Genomic DNA, 25055 nt, shown 5'->3' with positions numbered 1-25055 from the left:
AAATTGGTAGTTCTTATTGTACACATTGGAGCTGATGAAAATTTGATGAAGGAGTCTACTTGTTGTCCCGTCTTGCTGACGTAATGATATTCCAAGTATTACTCTTGTTTGTACTCTTTTTTTCCCTAGTGAGTGGGTACTGGGATGATGTTCTCTATCACCTGGGCATCATAAGGTATGAAAAAGTCATTACTAATTCAATTCAGTTCAGTTCAATTCAATTCAATTTGGTTAAATTCAAGTTCAAATTCAAGTTTATTTAAAGGCCAATATCACTGTTAACAGTCTCAGGGGGCTTTACATGTCCACAGGTTTACAGCAATCAAAGCAGGACAACACGCCTGACTTAATCCTCTTAGCGGGCAAGAAAAAACTCCCCCCAAAAACCCAAGAGTAACAGGGCAAAATAGGAGAAATCTTGAGAAGGACCACAGAGAGAGGAGACCCCTTCATGGTTAGACAGGTGTGCAATAGGTGCCGATCCAATGGGCAATTGCAAACCGTACAGATAAAATGTAAATGAAAACACACTTGTGGATAGAATAAAGATAACAGAAGCAGCAGGGGCCCTCGACCTCACCACTCACACAGACAGAAGAGAACTGTTTAAGTACAGAAAAAAAAAAAACGGTCAAGACAGAAAGTGGTGGGCAGGGAGAAGAACAGAGAACTGTGAGAGGCATCTAAGCCGGCAGAAACTAAAGTAAACTATGACAGGAGAGCTTACAGCAGAGACTGAGCCTCCCTCGATGGTCAATTTGAAATGATATTGTCCATAAGTTAGAGAGAACACATGAATCTTAAGTTTGGTTTTAAAGATATCAAGAGAGTTTGCCTCCCCAATATCTGTAGGCAGACCATCCCAGAGGAAGGGAGAGCGGAAGGCAAAGGCTCGGTAGCCAGCCAACTTCTTTTTAACTCTAGGAACAATTAGTAATCCAGCACCCTGGGAGTGCAGGGTTATAGGGTGTAATCAGTGTTGGGGAAGTTACTCAAAAAAAGTAATTAGTTATAAGTTGCCAATTACTTCTTAAAATTTTATTGGCATTACTTTACTTGTTATTTCTTCTGAAAAGTAATTACACTACTCATTACTTTACTTCTGAGTTACTCTCTAAAACTACAAATTCCCCAATTTACCACATAAAAATACAAGGACAAACATCATAGTCCTTTCATTACTTTATTTTCAATGCAATAGCCTAGTGCAAAGTATGAACACAGCTAAAGGCATAACTTATCAGCCTTTAATTAGAAAACAGTGTAGCCAATACTGGTTGGACTAGCCTACACAGTAAAAATGATATATCCGATACAGTGGTTAACTACCGGTAGTTTCTGAGGTAGCTAGTGATACATTTTGGTCTCATCATCAGCCGACAGCTGCGTTATCTATATTTTGTGATTAAAAGTAACATTAAAGCTCTCCATATTATTGTCCTGGTTAGCTACACCGTATTTTCAGGTTTTCTCAAATGTAGCAGACCTTGCTAGCTAGCTAACTAATCAATTGTCGGTCTTGTCTCATTTAACGGAGCTACTGTCAAGGACCCAATAACTCCTTAGAGACAGTGGGTAGTCATATTATAGATACATAGTTAAGGTGAACAGGTGTGTGTCACGTCATAGCTGCTTCTAATCATGTATTTCAACATTGCTGGAACACTGTATTGAGCAATTAGCACCTAGGACTGGGACTACCCTTTTAATAAGTTAAATTTAAATATTTGGCATGAAAAACATTATCCTGAAAAGGCGTGTGTAACGCAGGAGAGGACATTTTAATAATCCGGTAACTGTATTGTGATTACTGAAATTTGAACTGTAATGCTTTACTTTACTTCATTATGGAGGAAAGTAATATAATCACAATAACACGTTACTTTGTAACTCATTACCCCCAAAACTGGGTGTAATTAAGTCTGATAGGAAGGCTGGCGCAAGCCCATGTAGACTTTCATACGTTAATAAGAGGACCTTAAAATCTGCTCTGGCAAGAATAGGGAGCCAGTGAAGGGAAGCCAGGACAGATGTAATGTGGCCAAACGTCCTTGTTCTGGTCAGGATTCTGGCAGCAGCATTCTGGATTAGTTGAAGACTTCTGGTATTAGAGGCAAGCAGACCAGAGCACAGAACATTGCAATAATCGTGGCGAGGCAAGACGTGACGAATGCATGAACAATGGTTTCAGAATGAGCCATACTTAGCATGGGCCTAATTTTGGCAATATTGTGAAGGTAAAGTCATTAGCGAGAGACTAGAATCAAAAATCACACTGAGATTTTTAGCTGTAGAGTTTTGAGAGAGAATGCATTTGTCAAAATTTAGGGTAAGATTACTAAAAAGATGCTCATGCACAGGAGGACCAATGATCAGCATTTCCGTTTTGCCTGTGTTAAGCATCAGGAAATTTGCAGTCATCCAACCCTTAATAGCCCAAAGACACGCCTCAACGTTAGCCAACTCAGAGCGCTCATTATGCTTGATCAGTAAGAATATCTGAGTATTGTCAGCATAACAATGGAAGCTAATATTACAACTATGAATAATATCACCCAGAGGGAGCATGCAAATGGAGAAGAGGAGAGGGCCAAGGACCAACCCCTGAGGAATGCCATAGTTAAGCTCTCAGTACTCAGATGTCATATTATTATAGTGGACACACTGCTTTCTCTCTGAGAGATAAGATTTAATCCAAGAGAGTGCCAGGCCATGAATACCGATTTGATTTTCCAGGCACTTTAACAATATGGTGTGATCAACCATATCAAATGCTGCACTCAGATCAAGAAGGATAAGGATAGAGGTATCGCAAGTATCCATGGCTACTAAGATATCATTAGTCACTCTAGCAAGCACAGTTGTTCGGCAGAATGAAAACACCTCAAGCCTGACTGAAACACTTCAAACAGACTGTTAGAGGACATATGGGCTATGAGCTGAGCAGCCTCAATTTTTTCAAGTATTTCAGAAAGAAATGGGAGATTAAATGGGAGAGATGGGAGAGATCGACCTATGATTATTTAAGGCTTCAGGGTCAAGGTTAGGTTTTTTTAAGTAAAGGTCTGATCACGGCTGTTTTAAAAGCAGAGGGTAAGATTCCATACTTAAGCGACATATTTGGAAGGTTGAACATTGTTGGACCGAGGACCGAGAACAGCTCTATGTAAAGTTTAGGAGGTAGGAGGTCAAGTAGACAAGAGGCTGGTTTAATGGAGTGTACCAGTTTGGAAAGCGTGTCTAAAGGGATAGGATTATATTGGGTTAAAGGGTGCACATCCTGATTAATCTCTGGGGCAGAGCCGAAGAGCATGAGGCAAGCTGATTTGATAGACTTATTTGAATATCGCGATGGATTAAGTCTATTGTTTTTTTTTTAAATGTTAACAAAATCGTTTGCTGTAAACAAGCTAGACTTAGGGAAGTGATTCCAGGTTAGTTTAGATCTTGTGTTAAGAGGAAACTTGGGGTTATTTTTGTTAAGATTAATGATTTTCGATTAGTAGGCAGATTTGGCCATAGAGAGGGCGCGTTCATAGTCTAAACCTCTAGTTTAGTGGCATGCCAGTTTCATTCTACGCCTATACTTTATACGCCTATATTTTATAATTAATGGTGCTACCATGTTTAGTGTATTACGGAGGGTAGAATTTATACTGTTCATCAAGTCATTCGGAGACCCTTGCTGATCACTGAAAGAGATGAGGGCAGTAGGAAGCAGATCAGTGAGCACAGCAGTGGTGGAAGCATTATTGCGACGGCAGCTACAAATGACGGTGGAGATGACTGGCGGGAAGGGGAGCGTCACCTGGAAAGTAATAGGAAAATGGTCAGAGTGGAGTACGGAGAGACAACTACGCAAGAGACATTTAAGCCACGAGCTAGAAGGTCTAAGGTCTATGGTGTTGCTATTGGAATGAGTGGGTTCGTGGACATATTGGTTAAAGCCAAAAGTGTCTATAATAGCAGTGAAAGTTCAGTTCAGTTCCCTTCAATTCAGTTCAATTCAATTCAATTCAGTTCAGTTCAGTTCAGTTCAGTTCAATTCAGTTAAATTTAATTCAGATAAATTCAATTCAACTCAGTTCAAGTCAATTCAGTTCAGTTCAGTTCAGGTCACTTCAGTTCAGTTCAGTTCAATTCAGTTAAAGCTCTTACCTTTTACAAGTGTCTGAAACACACTGAATTCATTCAGGATTCAATTCACTGTATTTTTTCCAAGCACATAGAGTTATATGTTGAGCAGCAAATTGGGAATCAACTATAAATTTGCCCTGTTGTCATTAACTGTAATATGCAAAATTTAGCCATATGTGGGCCTTAATCTGTTTCATGTTCTATCCAATCATGTTCTATTTCCATAGAAACGGACAGGCAAACTGCAGCAAATGTACAATCGTTCCTCTGGAAAGATCCCAGTTATACTGCCTATACCCTAACAAGGGCTTTAAAACCATGTTGCATGATATAGAATAGATTGTAACAGAAGGTATACCATTAAAATATCTCCCATCATTTCCATGTTGAACGAGCTTTGATTCTACGGTCAGTTTTAACTGAGGCAAATACCTTCACATTTGAGGCAGTAAAAGTTTAAATGCTCATTTTAAATTAAAGACATAAAATCCAACTGATTACAGGAGTGTCTACAGCAACACATAATTCCACTTCTTATTAAGATTTTATACGGTTTATTTAAGGCTTGTTTGTATAATTTATTTGTAAACAATTTAGATAGTTGTAGACTTAGATAGACAGTATCAGTCCATATCCATAACATTTTGAGGCCACATTAGAAACTCCAGTAGATCAGTCGATCTTAAATATTTGGCAGTGTATCTCAAATACCCTCCAATTCATTGGATGACTTAACAATGTCTTTAGCCCTTCCCACATGGTAAGATCTGTTTTATGTGTGTTATTATGGTGTACAGGTTCAGTGAGGTGGATGCTGGGAATGTGGTTCGTCACCTGATGCCTGACTTAGGCCTCTTCCTGTCCACGGTCTTCATTTTCCATCTAAGTCGGAAACTATTACGACCGCCAACACCACAAGTCGCTCCGCACGAGAACTGTGTGCCTTCCTCAGACACTGAGGTACCGGCATCCCTGACTGTGCAAAAACGATCTGTTGTTTCTTAAAATGTGTTCTCTCACCAAATCCATTCTCAAATAAATGGGATGAGATTATTTCAGAATAAGGTACCAACATTCTTGGCCAAATACTACCCACCACACAGAAAATCATTCTACAATCCTTTAAGGATGTAATATAGTTTCATACTAAAAATAGATGTTTACAGCTATTATTGCTTAAAACACTGTACTCTCACATTAGTCATATCTGAGGCTGTTTAACCCTAACCCTGTTTTGGATTAATTTAACAGGATTTGGAGACGTCTGACTCCGAGTCTGACGAGGGCAGTATTGAGTCAGAGGGATCATCTTTGGACAGTTCTGATGAGAGCACTACCCTACCCACTGCTCCTCCTCAGTTTGTTCAGAAGCTCATAGTGTTTGGGGCAGGAGTGAGACTGCTCCTCTGTACTATTATGGACACTGGTGGAAAAGCACTGGTGACCGTACTGCTGGGCTTGGCAGGTACCACACACACACACACACACACACACACACACACACACAGCTCCATACACGCACACACACACACACACACACACACACACACAGCTCCATACATGCACAGACTCACATCAACAAGCACACACACCCACAACAGACTATACGTTCACTCCCTCCACTTTTTGCAAGATGAAGTCTCTAGAGCCTAATCTGTAGTAATCTGAGTTGATCATTCCTTCCCTCACCAGTTCTAAATTAAAACTGACAGTGTTGAATTAACACTGAGGGAGTATATTTATACGTGAGTACATTTGCTGGGTGTTGTTCCAGGCATAGCCCTGCCCTCTCTGACGTCGGCAGTGTATTTCGGAGCATTCCTGAGCCTGGTGTGGTGCTGGGTGCTCGGTTTCTCCATCTCACTGCTCTTCTTCAGCAGTCTGTGTGTGATGATGACCATATTCAGCGCCGGACACATCCTGTCCCTCTACCTCTACCAGCTTCCCCTGTTTCAGCAGCTCGTCCCTCCTCAGGACATCTATGCCAGGTTTACACACCCAGAATAACAGAGCTATTGCACAAAGACCAAACAAACAAATTACTGCAATAATTGGATGCTGTCCCACAGTTCAGTTCAATAGAGTTGATACAGTTTATATTGTGCACAAAGCAGTAATGTGTGACGCAGAAACTTTCCATTACATATCAGTCATGCAATGGTCTGTTTATTTCTTTCACTACATTACTTGATCTTTAAAAGGAAAACAAAGTTGTGGTGTGAGGTATCAGGAGAGCCTGAAGAGTTATGCCATCTCTCTCTCTCTCTCTCTCTCTCTCTCCCTCTCTCCCTCTCTCTCTCAGGCTGTTTGGTATGACTGCGTTCATCCACACTGAAGTGTCAGAGCCGTTCAGTGTGGCCCTGCATGAGGATGTGAGCTGGCCTGTGATAGTAAATCCACTGGTGCTGCTGGTTCTGTACTACACTTTAATAGCTCTGCTTCACAGATGGGTTAACATTGTGGAGGAGGTACAACTGGAAAACACACACACCACTCATTATTACACAGAACAACAGGCAAAATCTACATTTACATGGATAGAGACACACAAATGGACACAGATCCACACATAACCCAGACAGGTACAGACCTCATATCCATTCACACAAGCATGGATCGAAGCACTGTCTACAGGAACTAGAACCAAAGCACTATCCACAGTGGCTACTACACACACTAACAAATCATAAACATATTTACAATCAGGGAATTCATGCAGATATAAAAACACAAACACACACACAAAAAAATCTTCCTTTGAAAATGTGAACTCTGTCCTTTACTTCTTTTATTTCCTGAGTTTGAAATGGAAACAGTGAATGAAGTTTCATTTCTGTCAGGATCTGCTTCTCGACATCGAGAGCCACGTCGGCGAAGCAGACATTCCACCCAGCTTCTCAAAGATCATCTTCCTCCCCCCAGAGAGAAGAGAAGTAAGAACTCAAATTGCCTTTTGTGTGCCCCTTCCTTCATTCTAACAGATTATCCTTTATTCAGCTTCTTCCTAACATAACTCTCTCTCATATTGCTCTCTCTCTCTCTCTCTCTCTCTCTCTGTCTTTCTCACTCTCTCCATCTCTCTTATGAATAGTTGCTTTCCAGTGTGGCTGAAGACATTGGTGTTTCAGATGAGGTACTCAGTGTCTTTACTTGTAATACCTGTCTGAGTTTGTGATGAGAACTATAATCTGTTCTTTTTCCTTTTCCTCAAGATGATTATCATGCACAATCTAAACATTTTCTTAAGCTCATGGCTTTTTTTTAAGCCTTGGCTTACACAGTGGTGATAAAACATTCAGTTGCTAAAAGTTTCCATTTTCCACGGACTCAGGATATTTTACCAACCACAGTGTTTCAGTCGATACCAAAGTACCATCTTTGTTCTTGTTCTTTTTTTTCCAGCCTATCATAATGGTGATGAACAGTGCTTGGCAGGACCACACTAACTCAAGCCTTGGGTCACATCTGTCTGAAGGAGGATACCCACAATGCCTTGCTCTTCCAGTCTACACACATAACTCCATGTCTCACGGTACATTTTCTCAAAGAAATGAGAGACATTTAAAATCCCCTTTGTCAATCTCTCTGTGCTCTATAAACCTTCAGAATAAATCAGCCAAGTACTACTAGATACTGCCCGTGTTCCTGAGGCCTATTGATCACAAACAAACAAACAAACTAACAAAACAAATACATACACACAAAGGGTGTAACAGTACACAAAGGTCACAGTTCAGTATGTACCTCAGTCACGTCTAGGTATTACTAGAAAAAATAATTATAAAACTATAATTATATATATTTAACAAATCAGTTAATATTGCTGCAGCTCATTAACAAAACTTAAAGTGCTTCTGAAGGTTATCAAATAAATGTAAAAAAATTAGATAAATAGTATAATAATAAAATAAACATCTGGCTGCATCACTGTACATGTACTAATTTAGTTGCTAAGTTACGGCTCCATTATGGAATTGGAGAGGAAACTGAGTTTTTAATTTTAGTTCCGCACCCAGAAATGTAGAAGAGAGGGCACACTGTCAAATCTAGTATCACTTTAAAATAAAGTCAGTTATCACCTTATTTGCTAGCTTTTGGGTTGACTGAAGAACAGAGCATAAAAAGGTTATGCACGTAATGAGCGTGGTTAAAGCCTATATTCACTCCCATCACAGCACACTGAATCGAACGTCCTGTCCCGAACAGTACGGTACAAATACATGTACCGTTATACCTCTAATACACACATACATACATACATACACACACACAGAAATACATAAAAACTCACACACGTTCACACATACAGACATACATATATACACACAAAAACACATACAACACACACACACACATACAGACATACATACACACATAAATTAATTAATGATGACTGCCTCTCAGTAATTGAGGTGACTTGCATTAAAAGTCTAATATAATCAGTCACATAAAGAGTGGTGTGTGTGTGTGTGTGTGTTTGCTGGTTTAGAGTATGAGGAAGAGAAGGAGAAGAGTGAAGGAGAAGATCACACACAGGATGAGTCAGATCTGCCCCCTGCCCCATCAGAGCCCAGCAGCCTCGCCTTGTTTGGACAGTTCATGATGAAACAGAGTTATATCAGTGCACTCATCATCATGATGGTAACCTGTGTGTGTGTGTGTGTGTGTGTGTGTGTCTGAGGGTGTTCATGAGTTACATACAGATCTGGAGTATCAAGTGTAAATCCTTGTTCACATTTGCATTGCTGCTGTTGTGTGTGAGTGCATGTGTGTGTGTGTGTGTGTGTGTGTGTGTGCACGTGTGTTTGTGTGTGTGTGCGCGTGTGCTATATATAGGTATGGATTATCACCTATAACTCCTGGTTCACTTTTGTGTTGTTGGTGTGTGTGTGTGTGTTTTATATGCAGGTTTGGAGTATCACCTATAACTCCTGGTTGACGTTTGCGCTGTTGGTGTGGTCGTGTGTAATCTGGATGCTGAGGGATCGCCGGCGTTATGCCATGCTCAGCGCTCCATTTCTCGCTGTTTATGGGACCCTGCTGCTGGTGGGCGGGTACATCAGTGGGCTCCGCCTACACAGGGAGGAGCTCTTTCCCAGGATCCCAAAGGCTGTCCTCATTGACTTTGATCTCTATGGTTACCCAGCACCCTGTGTGCACCTGGGAGCAAAGGTACCAAAGCAGAGAGAGAGAGAGAGAGAGAGGGAGAGAGAGAGAGAGAAAGAGAAAGGGAGGGAGAATCAAAACATCCAGTCAGAGAAGAGGTGTGGAGTCAAGTGTCCTGTGCCAGTATATCTGACAGTGCAGTAATGCTAGTTGTGTTCTGTGAAACAAATATCTGACATTTTGCACGTGCCGCGACATAGAATTCATTGATTAAGATAAATCAGCACTGGTACACCATGTAAGATGGTTAGTGTCCCAATATTAGTGATTTTTCATTTTCAGACTTTTTTGATTTGAATTTTAATTTAAAACCTCTTTTCATCTCTCTAGATGTTACTATTGATTTATGAGAAATCAGTTCCTGAACATGACCAAAAAAGACTACCCTTTTCAGGAGCATTAATATATTTAGCAGTTTTTAGGATTATGTATAAATACAAGAAATAATTACACGTTACTGATAATTGCATTACTGTCACATTACCAAACTAATAACCAATAAAATCAAAACGGGACACCCCATCCTCTCTGTGCAGTATCACAGGTGAGTAGATAAACCTTACATTACCCTTGGAAATTACCTTAAGACAGTGTTGTTTTACAGCACCGTGACTACAGAAGTTACAGAGCACTGAAGAGGTCCTGCTCAGACAGGAGTAGTATTGTTTAAATGATTTTTAATATGTTTCAATACAGTTTAGTTGACTTATCATTGGCTGAAGAGGACATACAACCTTTACGAGAGTAAAAGCAGTTAGCTTAAAGAAATACTCCATGAAAGCTTGATGAGATACACTGTGGATTATATATATAGTAATATTATTATTTGTAGTAATGCACTGTATTTAACTAAAAAAACAGAAATGACTGCCTTCAGTAAATAATATGTTCACTACACACTGTATTAATATAAATAATAATAATTTAATAATATAATATAATAATATAATAATAAAAACATTGATTGATCAAATGAATCAAATAACATTTTCCATGCAATGAAAGTGAAATTGATTAGGGGCACAGGAAAAACTTCAGGTTGAGTGATGAAAGTAGCTGTAATTTACTACTTTTGTAATTCACTTACTCCACACAGCCAGTGAATATACATATAGCCTTGAACGCTGAATCAAAGTTGATTCAAAGATGATTAACGCTATGATTATTAATAACACAGGCGTTGCATAATTCAAACATGTATATATGCGATATACTTTAACAAAGATGCAGTTTGGCTGGTGGGGTCTGCAGGCTGTAAATGCTTTTCTGTGTTTACAGGTCTTCTATACATGCAGCTTCTGGATGTTGTTTCGCCAACAGCTAAGAGAGAAACAAGAGCAACAAGGACAGATGAAGGAGAGTCTGGAGGAGGTCAAAGTCCAAACACGTACGGAACCCCCCCCCCCCTTCATAAACCAATCAGTGAAATGAAGGAAATGAAATGTTAGAGTACAAAAGAACAGTTTCTGCCCAGTGTATAGAGTGTAGAATCATAGCTTCTCATGCTTGTGCGATTGTCGGTGCAGTAGATATATTCTGTGATAATACAATTATTTGTGATGTATGTAATTAATGTTCAGTTTCATTTTATGTTTAAGAATATGAAATACCTCCTCTCTCTACAGCAACCGCTTGTTAAGTATGTTATACACCTGATATCAGAGCTATGTCAGCGCATTCTTCATCATGATGGTAACCTGTGTGTGCGTGTGTGTGTGTGTGTGTGTGTGTGTTTAGCTGACGAGAACGAGGCGTCTCCTCTAATGGCCATACTGGGAGGACTGGTTAAGGGAACACTGGTGAAGTACTGGATCCTCTGCTGCTGTTCCATGTTCTTCGTCATCAGTTTCTCTGGGAAGGTGGTGGTCTACAAAATTCTCTACATCGGCCTCTTCCTCTTCTGCGTCGTTCTCTATCAAGTAGGGCACTCTCTCTCCCTCGCTTTTTTATCTCTCTCTTTCTCTCTTCCGCTCTAAGTCCCAGTTTGTGAATGCATAAGAGAGGAGAGGGCAAAAGAAGAGCAAAGACTCAGCTGCTGACAGGGAAGAAAAGAGAAACAATCCGTCGCAATGCTATGGCCTTTTCGTTTGAGATAAACATTTTACTGACATTTCAAATCACAAATAACGACTCATACAATGGCATAACAATGCTAAATTCACATACTGTCATCTTTCACTGAGGTGTGTTGAGGAGATGCAGCTAAAACCAGGCTAGGTCATTTTTCATTGTTCGTCAGCTAGAATATGGTTATAACAGACAAAGGCACAAAACAACCAGCTGAGCCTGGAAACTTCTCCTCTCGATATTGATCCTTTCTCCGACCCGTACATCTCCAGCTCACCCTTTTTTCTCCATATTCTATTTCCTTAAATTTCCGCTGACATGTCCATTACGGCAGACAGTCAGTTCAGAGCAGAAAAAAAAAAGCCAGCAGAAGCTGCAAAAAAAAAAAAATCATTACAACACAAAAAGACGTTGAATAATCGCAGCCTGTGTTTATGAGGTGTCAAAACACAAGGATTTACGATGGAAAGCTACATCTTGCTTAAAAAGCTCAGAGATGCATGTTGCTAACAGTTTGATAAGACAAACAGCTCAGCGCTGAGACCTCACTGCAGCAGTTATTTGTCCTCAGCAGTTTTACCTTGTAAGTGCCTTCCGGTTGGTTACACCACCTGAGCAATTTACTGAACATTTTGACAATTTAATGTGATGCAGCTTTATCCGTGGAGTGCCTTAGACCATTCACTTTACCACAAAGATGCTTTACATATACAGTAGTTTATATATAGTTATTATACATAGTTTATACGTTGTTTCTATTTAATGCTGCCCTTTTCATTATCTGGGAAGATTTTACTATTTTCATATTGTCTTATTTTATTATTTTATCTTGTTTATTTTATTACTTTTTATATAATTTTATTTATCATTTTATTATCCAGGAGGAAATTATTTTATCAGGAAAAAAAAGTCAATTTTTTTGAATTAGCAGTTCCACTTGCAGCTCTACAAATGGTTATTGATAATAACCAAAGCTGTTACCTTAGTCTTATTTAATTATGTTTTGTCTGTGCTAACTGCCCTGCCCTGTTGAGGACTGCCTCTGTACTCCTGTGTTTAGGTCCAGTATGAGGTCTGGCGCCGTGTTCTTAAGTATTTCTGGGCTGTGGTGGTGGGTTACTCCATGCTGGTCTTGAACCTGATCTACATGTACCAGTTTAAGACGGTTTCTGGACTCTTCCGCCAGATCATCGGCATGTCTGAGGAAGGGTGGGATTCACAATGCTTTCCCATGTTGTTTAAGACTGGATCTCCAATAGCTAACGTAGTATCAATATCCTGTCTTTAATATCAATAGTGTTATACTCAGCAATCTAAAGAAATAATAATAAATTGGGGGTTTTTTGTTGTTGTTTTTTTTTGGGGGGGGGGTTGTTTGCATTTGGCCCATATAGCTTTGTATACTCTATTATCTCTGACCTGGGTACATGCTCTAAGGGCAATGTTAGCTGTTTAACACTGTCAGCCATTCTTATTAAGTTTTAGTCCATTAAATTGCTTTGGTAACTGAAACAGGACTAACACACCTCGATTCAGGGGTATGATTTTATTTTGTGACCACCTGTAGCCAGTCCCTCTTTCTGAGACAGAACACAAAGATAATTACTCAAATCTTATGTATTTAAAGGTATGTATTTAGATGTGTGTGTGTGTGTGTGTGTGTGTGTTAGACTGAGGGATCTGGGGCTGGAGCAGTTTGACACTGTGGAGCTGTTTGCACGTATCTTGCTTCCTGCTGCCTTTCTGCTGGCCTGTATCCTGCAGCTCCACTACTTCAACTCAGACTTCCTGTCTCTCACAGACCTGGAGAATGTACCAGTCAACCCAGCAAGCTCCAGGTATCACGCTTACACACACACACACACACACACACACAACCTGTATATACAGTATGTGTATGTATATACAGTAAGCAATTCGTAGAGGGATAAGGGGGGTGCCATCCCCCTTGTTAACAAAATTATCAAAATGCATCCTCCTTGTTAACCTGCCATCCCCCTCTATACTCTATGGAGTAGAGTCAGTGACCACTGGGCCACCCCCCCCCCCCATTAAAAAAATAACAAATCAACTACTGTGCACATGTATATGTGTGTGTGTGTATGTGTGTGTGTGTATATATATATTTATATATGTATGTATTACATGTGCATACACTAGCACATATACATTCATTTTAGTTTTTAATATCTTTACAGTAATGTCCAAGTCCACTAACCCTCGCCATAACCCTTTTCGTTGTTTACCTTGTTTTTGTTTTTGTCCATGCAGAGAACAGGACCTGAGAGAATCTATGGCTCTGCTAACAGAAACGTAAGGACAGAGAGAGAAAGAGAGAGAGGTATGACTCCGTTCACAGTGTTGTTTTAACATGTATTTTAACTTCTATGTACACATTTGTGTTCTTTCTCAGGATCAAGGAAAACATTGAAAAATTCCAAAAACGGTAAGCATTCTTGCTGTAGTTAATGGAATGTTTTATCACATTTGTATATTTAGTCATTGCCGCTGTGATATTACGTGAGGTTTGTTTTGCTACCTTGTGATAGGCTGGTTAAGGAGCAACTGAGTGAGGAGAGCGATGACCTGCTAGACAGTTCAGGAATGTCCACTTATTCAGAGAGGAAACAGGATAAAGAGACAGAAATCGATGGTAAGTGACACTCATCTAAGCAAGTTGCCTTTGGCCTTTTCTCTTTAACAATGGAGTGTATGTTTAGGGCAGGGAGTCACAAAAATGTATCATTTAACAACCTGAATTAAATTTTCCCTTATAGTGTGATTATGTGTGTGTGCGTTTGCGTGTGTGTGTGCGCGTTTGCGTGTGTGTGTGTATGTGTCTGGTCTACAGAGCCCGTGGTGAACCAGTGGCTGTTGGTGGTGGACAGGATGAGTGTGTTGTTAGTGCAGGCTCTGCTCTTACTCCGTCATGCTCAGGAGCTCTGCTGGAGACTGCTGGAGCTCCACACCCTCAAACTGGTCTCCACAGGCATCATCTGGGTCAGCCTACAGGAGGTCAGATACACACACACACACACACACACACACACACACACACACACACACACACACACACATACACACATATACACATACAGTCATCCGCATGCGCGCGTGCACACACACACACACACACACACACACACACACAAACAAACACAAACAAACACACACAAACAGTTGTCACAACCCTCGTTGGAACACAGTTGTGTTTAACTCTGCATATGTGTTTGTATGTATATGTGTGTGTGTGTGTGTGTGTGTGTAATACAGGTCTGTCTGATGAATTATCTCTTCCTGGTGTTGTGGACATTTGCCCTGCCATTCCCACGTCTGCGGCCCACAGCTTCCACTGTGTCGTCTGTCTGGGCTTGTGTCATGGTCGTCTGTAAAATGATGTATCAGCTCAAGTTTATCAAACCGCACGTGTACTCATCCAACTGCACTGCTGTGAGTGTGTGTGTGTGTGTGTGTGTGTGTGTGTGTGTGCTCGCGCGCGCGTGCGTGTGTGTGCATGTGCATGCATGTGTGTGTGTGTTTGTGTAGGACAGTGTGTGTGCATTATTGATGAATTACTGGGAGTTAGCACCTGCCCTATGCTAGCCTGCTATTTGTTTATATGTCTATTCTCTGACTTTTGTAGACATGTTGAAAAAAATCACCTTTTACTATGTGTGTATTTGAAGGGTCTGCTGTCGTCCAATGGGAGCTGGTATGCTGCAAACACAGAAGAGCTCCTAAGGAAGTCCATCCTGTATGCGGAACCAGTGGATCCGGCTTTTTGGTTCGGGGGACTGAGAAAGTGTGGGGACCGCATACTGCCCTGCCTTCGGGTAATGAGTTTATAGGTTCATATACACCCCTTATAGCACCCACTGTTCCTAGCTCATAGAGTGTGTGTGTGTGTGTGTGTGCTCACTGGTGTTGGGATGGGGTAAATGCAGAGGCTCCATTTCACTGCTCACTGCTCAGTGTGTGTGTGACAAATAAAGTCAGTATGTTTTTGTTTTATTTTTTTGTTACGAGAAAACCTGTCACCAGGTTCCTTTATGCCACATTTTTGCACGTTCAGCTGCCCTACTTTTTAGTACACTGTTATGTGCCACGTTATCTTACATCACATGGTGGTGTCTTTTAATGTCACAGCAGTGCTGTTTTTATCACTATTCTTATATGAATTTATAAATAATGTCATTTTGCACAGAAAGAGTGAAAGTGTGTGCTGGTGTGTATAATATACTGTGTACTGGTCTGTATAGTATGTTGTGTGCTGGTGTGTATAATATACTGTGTACCGATGTCTCATCAGAATCACCTGCTGGTCTTGGGCCTGCTCGTGTTTGACGTGACCATCCATCGACATCAGCTCCACTATCGTCTCCATAACGACCTCAAGGCTCCACCCATGGGAACCATCTTTCAGGGAGTCACCCGCCAGCACCTTGACCATGGCATCAAACCCTGCCTCAAATACTTCACCAATTACTTCTTCTACAAATTTGGTCTGGAGGTACATCTGACTCAATTAAAACCATCTCAGCGCTTTCTGCCTGATCCAGCAAAAGAGATATTAATTATCATATATGTTTGTCCGCTTTAGTCTCAGTCTTTAGTGAGTTACTGCGTGTTATCATTTGTGTTTGGAGAGTGTTTGGATCATCCCGTAACTTCAGCATGTGGTATGGGTTTGTGTCAGCTATGTTTCGTTGTGGCGGTGAATGTGATTGGCCAGAGGATGGATTTCTACGCTCTGCTGCACTCATTGGCTCTGATCGGTGTGCTGGCGCGTCGGCGCAGAAAAGCCATTGGAGAGGTTTGGTCCAAATACTGCTGTTTCATAAGCAGCCTGATGACGTTCCAGTACTTGCTTTGCATCGGCTTGCCTCCTGCACTCTGTACAGGTGAGATACACCTGGACCAACTCAGCAATGCTACTCCACACACTAAATACTGAACATTTTTCTCTTCACTCAGGATCTGTGATTTAACTAAACTTTATTCAGTTTCTGAGATATTGTGTCACAAGTGCTAGCTGTTCCCAACATGTTGTTATTCTCTCAACTTTTGATATTTTTCTGTAAACATACAGCTATGCTTTTCCCCTAGTTATGGTATTTTACACACATAAGATGGATCACTTTCTCTGTCAGCTAAGCAGGACTAAGGGCAAACCTCATTTCAATATCAATCCGTTGCTTTCAGTTAACCAACAGAAGGTAATCAGGTGTGTGTTGTCCACGAGACATTTTTTTATATTGTGTTAGAGAAGATTCACTCCTTTTGCAGATTATCCATGGAGGACGTCGGCTGATGCCCTCAGCTCCAACCTGATAAAATGGCTTTACCTCCCCGACTATGCCATGAGACCCAACCCCAACTTTATCCTCTGTGAGTCAGTTTATCCTCATTCATAGTTCTCCTCTACTCTCAGCGAAACATTTAAGCTCCATTATTCTCTCTCTGTCTCTCCACTCTCTCTCTCTCTCTCTCTCTCTCTCTGTAGATGACTTCATGCTGTTGTTGGTGGCGTCTCTGCAGTGGCAGGTGTTTGAGGAGGAGAATCGAGCTTCTGTTAGGCTCTTGGCTGGAGACAATGTGGAAATAAGCCGAAGCCTTGACCCACGAAACCTCAACCAATATGTCCCTGTCAACAATTACCTGCACTGTAGGTGTGTGTGTGTATGTCTGTGTCTGTGTGTCATTCACAAAGACTACAGCTAATGATAACAATGGCAAAGACTACAACTAATGATAACAAACATCATTATTCTATAATTCACACTTCGGGCTCTATTTTAACTATCTAAAGCGCATGATTTAATGCGGATGGCGCAAGTGCTTTTAGGGCGTGGTCACACCACTTTTGCTGTTTTAACGGCGGATAAAATGCAAAGTATGGCGCATGGTCTAAAGGGGTTGTACTTGAGCCCTTAATTAACTCATCGGTGTATTTTGGGCGTAACGTACAATAAACTAATCAGAGTATCATCTCTCATTCTTTTTAAAAGTCACCTCCGCGTGCCCTTGGTAATGAAACGGAGGAATTAGCAAGAGCAGGAAACTAGAGAATGGAGGCGGAGGAGACAGACTTCCTCGTGCGCGAAGTAAAAGCGGACAGCTCCCCAAGACGAAGCAAACTTATCCTTCTTTCCTGTGATTTAAAATTTCCAGAATAAATTAAATATTGGGTGGACAAGATTTTGGACTTTTTCTCAGTCAAATAAGGCGTTCAGTTTACTTACCAGGCTATACATGAAGCATCTAATAACCAAACATTTGAAGCGCATTCTCAGCAATCCAAACGTCCTCTCTATTACAATGCGTTTTTTAATGTTAAATGTCAGAAAACACGTTTTCGACTGAATGACAATTCAAGCACTATTTTTGGAAGGATATTTATGAGATGGCAGTCGTCTGTTACAGTCTGGATAAGCTTAATCCACGGCGGCATTCCTCATTGTTGTGGGACAGGTGAGGGATGAGGTGGCATAAAAGTCGTTTAAACGAGTTAAGACATTTAATCCGTGATCATAGTTGCTGGCATTGTTGCTGCCGCTGTAAAACGTCCCCCGAACGAATCTGTTTAAATGCTGTTGTGTATTGCCATAACTGATCAAATAACAATTTCATGCATCTTTACTCTCATGTATCTTTAGATATCTTGACGTCCACAATAATATTTCACGTCTATATTTCAGTGATTTTTTTAGTTTGTTTGTTTGTTTGTTTTTTTATCCATGTTTATATGTGCCGCCGTAACAAACAGGGTTTGCTTGCGTTGCGAACCCACCAATGTAGGCGCGCATTACTATATATTGCGCCCTTAAAATAACAATAAAACAACTGCGCCATACTTTAGACTAGGTTTTCGTTGGTCTACGCGCAGTTGCTTTTAATTGAAGTCAAAATAGCAAAGCGCCAACAATGCGTTTGACCACTCCTCATCTTTAGACCGATCCTCCCAGGTAGGCGCAAGTGCATTTGCTATTAAAACAACGTGGGCACTGGGCGGAAAAATGTCAACCGCGCCGGGTCTGAAAAAGGGCAATGACTCTTGCACCTTGGGTTTGTGCCGCGTTGCGCCGGGTGTAAGATAGGGCCTTATGAGTGTGTGTGAGTGAGAGAGAGCGAGAGAGAGAGAGATGCCTTCATTTAATTTCTATATGAGTTTAATAATATATGTGTTTTTGCGTAACATGTGTGGGTGGTTTATGGGGCTTGTATGTGTGTGTGTGTGTCTGTATCCTTAGGCGCGTGGTGTTTGTTCTATTCTGTGTGTGTAAATATTTGCAAATGCAGTCATAGTAGAAAGCTCCCTTTAAACCTGAGAAATGAATGAGAAATTACGCATTCTCATTCTCTCTCTCTCTCTCTCTCTCTCTCTCTCTCTCTCTTTCGCTCTCTCGCTCACTCTCTCTCACTCTGTCTCTGCAGGTCTTACCTGGACATGGTGAAGATGTTTGTATTCGGTAATTTTTTCTGGTTGGTGTTGTGTCTGATCTTCATCACGGGCACCACACGTATTAATATATTCTGCCTGGGTTACCTGGTGGCCTGTTTCTACTTCATGCTCTTCAGCGGCACTCTGCTGCTCCAGCCCGTACGCTACATCGTCCGCCTGTGGGACTACCTCATTGCATACACCTGCATCGTCATCAGCCTGAAGAATCTGCTCTCTGTGAGTCTGTGTGTCGTGTCCGTCAGCGAGTGTGTGTGTGTATGTGTGTAAGTGTGTAGTAGTAGTACATTCTTCTCCTGAATATACGTCGCATATCGAGTTTTATAGTATTGCGTAGCAAACGCATTACATAGGCGAAGAACATGTGTCACTGACTGAAAATCAACGATTAAGATGCCTTAACAATGGAAGCGATAATGGAATGATAGTATCGTGTTATCGATGTATCGTTTAAAAACTAATCTTTATTTCAACTAATCGTGACGTGACTACGGCACGGTGGTGCAGTGGGGTAGCGCTGTCGCCTCACAGCAAGAAAGTCTCGGGTTCGATTGCCGGGCGGCCAGGGTCCTTTCTGTGTGGAGTTTGCATGTTTTCCCCGTGTCTGCGTGGGTTTCCTCCGGGAGCTCCGGTTTCCTCCCACAGTCCAAAGACATGCAGATTAGGTGAATTGGAGACACTAAATTGCCCCTAGGTATGAATGTGTGTATGAGTGTGTTTGTCTGTGTGTCTGCCCTGCGATGGACTGGCGACCTGTCCAGGGTGTTTCCCCGCCTTTCGCCCTATGAGCGCTGGGATAGGCTCCAGCACCCCCCGCGACCCTAATCAGGATAAGCGGCTCAGATAATGAGTGAGTGAGAGTGAGTGACGTGACTATCAATGTCAAAATAACGCATTACACAGGCTACGCACACGTTTGTCATTGAAAACTGCTGTTTGAAATGACTGAACAACGAAAACGTGCGGGAATTTATGGTAACTTGTTATTCAGAGAAACAGTTTCTATTCATAATGTATACCCGACCACCTCTAGAGATTAAAGTTTCTTTGGCTGCGACCTCTCTCTACAACAAAGACTCTTATTTAATTAATGTGAATGGACTTTATAAACTACTGCATTCTTCTCCTGAATATACGTTGCGTAGTTAGATACGAACATGTGTCATTGATTGAAAATCGCCTATTAAGATCCCTTAACAATGAAAGCAATAATGGAATTATGGTATCTTGTTATATTACGCATCATTTAAAAACTAAGATTTATTTCAACTAATCGTAATGTTACTGTGTCAAAATAACGCATTACGTATGTGTGTCAGTGAAAACTGATATTTAAAATAACTGAACAACGAAAACGTGAAGGGATTTATGGTATCTCCCTTTACACAGAAACAGTTTCTGTTCATAATGTAGAGACACATACTTAATTTATGATTCATGATGTCATGTTAGTTATTTAATTTAATATGTTTGATTACCTTTGCTGCTGGGAAGCACTGAGGTAGCTTGTATTTATGACACCTTTGTGGTATTTCTGATCTTCATGAGAATTTCTCTTGTTACTCTTTGTGTGTTCTCTAGAAGAGAACTTTATTCAAATGAGAATTTGTTTTGTATTTTGCATGGCTAAAAATTAAATATCTATTCTGAATATTCATATGCTGTCACTGAACTGTTATTAGGCTCTATCAAATCGTGGCGGTATCGAATCGCAAACCTTATATCGTATATCAAACCAAATTGTGAGATAACTATATCATCCCATCCCTAGTATGTAGGTGGGTGGGTGTGGGTGCTTGCATGGCATTCATGGTGGTGAAAAGTGTGTGTGGTGAACAGAATGGCTATTGAGTTTTATTGTGCATATAGTGATGATGTTATACTTCTGCTGTGGTGTGCGTGTGTGTGTGCATGTGCTCATGCATGTGTGTGCATATGTGTTTCTCTGTGTGCGTGTGTGTGTGCATATGTGTTTCTCTGTATGTGTGTGTGTGTGTGTGTGTAAGTAGCTGGGCTCCTGTGCCTACCTGGGCAGTTTGCTGAGAAGTGGCTGTTGGTTCATCCAGGCATTCAGTATGTTCTGCACCATCAACGGCTACGACGTGCGTAAGTAACAAAAACACATTCCCTTTGACTGACATCTCACTCAGCCAGTGGGGAGAGACCAACAGGATGATTATCTCTGCCACTGAGAACTCAGCACCATACATCATAGATCTGAAAGTGTTTTAGCATATTAATGTGCATTATAGTTTAATAACACACATTAATATGGTGCAACAGTCATGGAACCGCAAAGGTTTGAACCTCACTTATCATACGTGGTGATGTGTAATCTCTTGAATAAAATTTTGTTTACAGACACTGTTGATAGAGACATATGGTCAGAGATAGTGATATTTAAAGTTAATTTATGTGAATCTTAATTGTGTGTGTGTGTGTGCGTGTGTATGTGTGTGTGTGTGTGTTTGTGTTTCCATATGTGTCCAGCTGATCCTGATGACACCTGTGAGTTACCGGCGGGGGAAGCTGGGATTGTGTGGGACGCCATATGTTTTACTGTCCTCTTGGCACAGAGAAGGGTCTTCCTCAGCTACTACTTCCTCTATGTGGTGTCTGACCTCAAAGCCTCCAAGATCCTGGCCTCCAGGTCTGACACAGTGTTTCAGAAATTACTGAATTCCCTGAAGTCCACTGAGTCACCTAAAACTTTAACAAGCCCACACATAACACAGAGTTAGTCAGTCTGATGTTCTTATCCATTCCTCTAAAGAATGTGTAAATATAAGACTGTCCTATATATATGAATGTGAGAATGTGTATATGAAAACTATGTAGAGGTCTCATAAGCATGTTTGTCATCTCAGTTTGTAAAATGTTAGTTCGCTGAAAGAATAATGTTCATTTATGAAAGGGGGGCAGAGCTGTTTGACGCAAAGGTGAAAAAACGTGTGGCAGCCAGACTGGAGATGGAGAAGAAATCAGTGGAGACACTGAAGAAACAGTAAGAATAGTCTCATTGTGTGTGTGTGTGTGTGTGTGTGTGTGTGTGTACCATGTATTGGTGTCTCTCTGGGGACCAAAAGTCCCCAGTGAGATAGCATAATCTGACATGCTGGTCCCCACTATGAGAGCAATGTTGATCTAAACTAAATTGTTGTTCTTGATAAAACAAAAGGTGTGAAAACATTTCTTCCATCCCTAACCACAACCCTTTCTTTGGTTAGGGTTAGGGTTAGGGATAGGTTAGTATTCTAGTCACATGATAATGGGTGTCAGTGGGAAGTCCCCAATAGGATTTCAATACAAACACGCGCGCATGCGCATGTGTGTGTGTGTGTGGAGCAGGATGTACATCTGTGTTGGATGGTGCTGTTAAGATGATGAGTACAACAGCTGGATTTCAGACCTTTTACAATAGTGGGATTATTTGTTTCAATCATTTCTTCCAGAATGGAGAAAATCAAATCAAAGCAGAGGACTGGACCAGGGAAGGCAGGCCAGCTAGCCACTACTGACCCAGAACCCAAACCTGACCCAGAAGCAAAGGGTAACCTCACCTACACATTTAGTACTGTATAAAATAAAGTAAGGAATTTAAACAAGTAATAACTGAGCTCTGATTCTGTGAATTAAGTTAATATCACAAAAGTCTAGACACTGCAGAATGCAGTGGGTTGGCTGAGAGGGATCAGTTTCACCTCCAGACAGACTTTCTTACATAGGCATATTCATCTCACACTGGTATAATCATCTCACACGAATATATTCATCTCACACTGGCATATTCATCTCACACTAGTATATTCATCTCACACTGGTATATTCATCTCACACTGGTATATTCATCTCACACTGGCCTATGCATCTCACACTTTGGTTTTGTCAACTTGCCATGGAACTAGGATTGAAATGCTTCTGCCCAGGGTGAAATGCTGGCCCGGGGATGAAAACAGAAGTGTTAAAACAGGGATAAGTTCACCACAGTTCACTATATGTAGTCAGAATCATGCACTGGGGCCTTACCATGATAACAATAACAAAGAAACCATTGAATGAACGAATAAACGAATGAATATCTTGCAGGGGAGAGTGATCACAGTAAATGGTGGAAGCCCTGGGCATCTCAACCCGCTGGTTAGTACTGTCTGTTCCCCTGACCCAGACCCCAAATCACAACTGGGAGCCACTGTTCTATATCACTCTTTTGCTCTGTCCTTCCATTCTGATTGATACACACCATCCTTTGGTCAAACCATTCACATTTAACACCAAATTTCCACCTGCCCCAAACTGGGCTTCCACTTTTGATCTCTTAATCTTTCTAGTAAGTTCTGCTTTCATAATCTCTGTGTTTCACTCCAGCTTATCCTCCAAAACCACTAATTATACCCACTTTTGTGTTTTATTCTCTCTGTGTGTGTGTGTGTGTGTGTGTGTGTGTGTGTGTGTGTGTGTGTGTGTGTGTGTGTGCAGTCAGTGATTCATGTGGATATCACCTGTTTGAGAGTGACAGTGAGGAAGAAGTGGAACAGGTGGAAGAGAAAGAGGAAGAAGCTCCACCCAAGAAAAAATCAGCCTTTCAGGTAAAGTAAATAAGACACAAACACACACATACACACACACATACACATATGCACGCGTGCACACACACACACACACACACACACACACACACTTTTCATCAGCATGGTCTTCCTTGTCTGTGTAGTTGGCGTATGAGGCCTGGACTGTGGGCTCTAAAGCTGCCCTCAGGGGCCACAGGAAAGAGGAGTCACAGCTGAAGAGAGAAGAGAGAAGAAAAGCCAAGAGAGAGCTTCACAGACAGCAGGGTGAGACCACCACTGCCTACCATATAGGGTTTCACCATGTGTTGGCTGTAATCAGTTGTAAAGGCAATTTTTGGGGTTTTTTATGCAGTTAATTATGTGTGAGTCAGCTTTACAGTCTTGTCAAGCTTTGATAAGTTAATAAGGTCTGATCTATTTGATTCTTGTTTGCTGTAGTTTATATGCGTCGTCAATGAGGGTTTGTGGTAACTGTGTGGATGTTTGAGGATGATGAGGGTCTCTCTGTCTCAGGTATAGAAAGAGCTGACTCCAGCGAGGATGAATTGGATGCAAACAGCCTTGATGAAGAGGAGGGAGAGAAAGGTACATGGGATTATTGCAAACTTAGTGAACCTGCACACAGTACAAAAGTGCTAACTCTCCATCACTGTCATCCACTCATTCATTTAGGCAAAGCCTGAGTTAGTATATACAGCACAGTAAACTTATCAGTACAAATAAAACAAGGCCAATGAAATGAGCACTTCCACCTTATCATAGAGTCAATACATTCTGCCAGCTGTTCAGAGGAATTGATCACTGCTACATGGTGTTACCTTGCACTGGCTTTAAGGAAAATAGATAGATAGATAGATAGATAGATAGATAGATAGATAGATAGATAGATAGATAGATAGATAGATAGATAGATAGATAGATAGATAGTCTTTCCAGTCTCTCCAGCATTATGACTAGCCTGAAGTGAGGAAACATTCTGGACTCTAACCACAGTTTTAAGGCAGTTCACAGGATGCCTGCATTCTGAGCCAACACGATTACCTTAATGTGCTTTTTCTGGGTTACCTAAAAAGGTGAAACACACATTTTTAGTTTTGCCTTTAGGTTTGTGCGTGCCATCTGTGTGCCAGTGTAGCTAAAGAGTAGCCTGACAGTCTAAAAAAAGAAAATAATAGACACATAAAGACATAACCTGGCCAAATCCCCTTTCCGTCCTCTCTCTCTTAAAGAACACATACTCCAAAGGGCCTTTGACTTCCTGAAGTTGGCTTGGGTCATGCTCCTGTCTCTTCTGGATGACCTCACGGCAGCACTGAATTCCTTCTGTAAGGACAGTCTGGACATCTCCAAAGTCCTGCGCTTTGAAAGAGCCCTTCTGGCATGCCAGCAGAACAAGGTGGGCTCTTTGAGTCATGGAATTGCCCTTAGCATTTGGTGATTTATCTCGTGGTGGAAAAAAAAAAACATAGTTCAGGCCATCTGAAATCAGTGAGGGGTAGATAACCTGGTGGGATGAAAGGTTATCATGACCTTTTTTTGTACATGTATGTCTATCTTTGGCTGCACTTTACAATTTCAGCAAATAAGGCCCATCTCTGCCAGCATAGTCAGTTCTCCCCACTGCTAACTGGTATGTGGTTGGCCCTTGTCCAAGCCAC

General features: G+C 41.2%; 1 protein-coding gene across 1 annotated transcript in view; it reads left to right on the top strand.

Moving 5' to 3' along the window:
• LOC115821426 (piezo-type mechanosensitive ion channel component 2) overlaps positions 1-25055 on the top strand; it is a 41665-nt gene that overhangs the window by 6008 nt on the left and 10602 nt on the right. The window contains exons 4-36 of the mRNA XM_030785254.1: positions 130-175; positions 4935-5097; positions 5389-5602; positions 5912-6125; positions 6440-6605; positions 6978-7070; positions 7540-7669; positions 8627-8778; positions 9046-9309; positions 10582-10687; positions 11035-11222; positions 12431-12579; positions 13041-13208; positions 13642-13683; positions 13784-13816; positions 13920-14023; positions 14222-14385; positions 14644-14820; positions 15057-15203; positions 15680-15880; positions 16067-16271; positions 16657-16758; positions 16874-17039; positions 18805-19048; positions 20839-20935; positions 21320-21479; positions 21744-21833; positions 22282-22379; positions 22916-22966; positions 23306-23415; positions 23541-23661; positions 23911-23982; positions 24627-24793. Coding sequence (XP_030641114.1) covers positions 130-175; positions 4935-5097; positions 5389-5602; positions 5912-6125; positions 6440-6605; positions 6978-7070; positions 7540-7669; positions 8627-8778; positions 9046-9309; positions 10582-10687; positions 11035-11222; positions 12431-12579; positions 13041-13208; positions 13642-13683; positions 13784-13816; positions 13920-14023; positions 14222-14385; positions 14644-14820; positions 15057-15203; positions 15680-15880; positions 16067-16271; positions 16657-16758; positions 16874-17039; positions 18805-19048; positions 20839-20935; positions 21320-21479; positions 21744-21833; positions 22282-22379; positions 22916-22966; positions 23306-23415; positions 23541-23661; positions 23911-23982; positions 24627-24793 — 4604 coding nt within the window. The remainder of the gene's footprint in view (positions 1-129; positions 176-4934; positions 5098-5388; positions 5603-5911; positions 6126-6439; positions 6606-6977; positions 7071-7539; positions 7670-8626; positions 8779-9045; positions 9310-10581; positions 10688-11034; positions 11223-12430; positions 12580-13040; positions 13209-13641; positions 13684-13783; positions 13817-13919; positions 14024-14221; positions 14386-14643; positions 14821-15056; positions 15204-15679; positions 15881-16066; positions 16272-16656; positions 16759-16873; positions 17040-18804; positions 19049-20838; positions 20936-21319; positions 21480-21743; positions 21834-22281; positions 22380-22915; positions 22967-23305; positions 23416-23540; positions 23662-23910; positions 23983-24626; positions 24794-25055) is intronic.

This window comes from Chanos chanos, chromosome 9 (assembly GCF_902362185.1).
Source record: "Chanos chanos chromosome 9, fChaCha1.1, whole genome shotgun sequence".
Lineage (NCBI taxonomy): Eukaryota > Metazoa > Chordata > Actinopteri > Gonorynchiformes > Chanidae > Chanos > Chanos chanos.
Note: the sequence above shows the minus strand (reverse complement) of the source record. Positions and strands in the feature narration are given on the sequence as shown.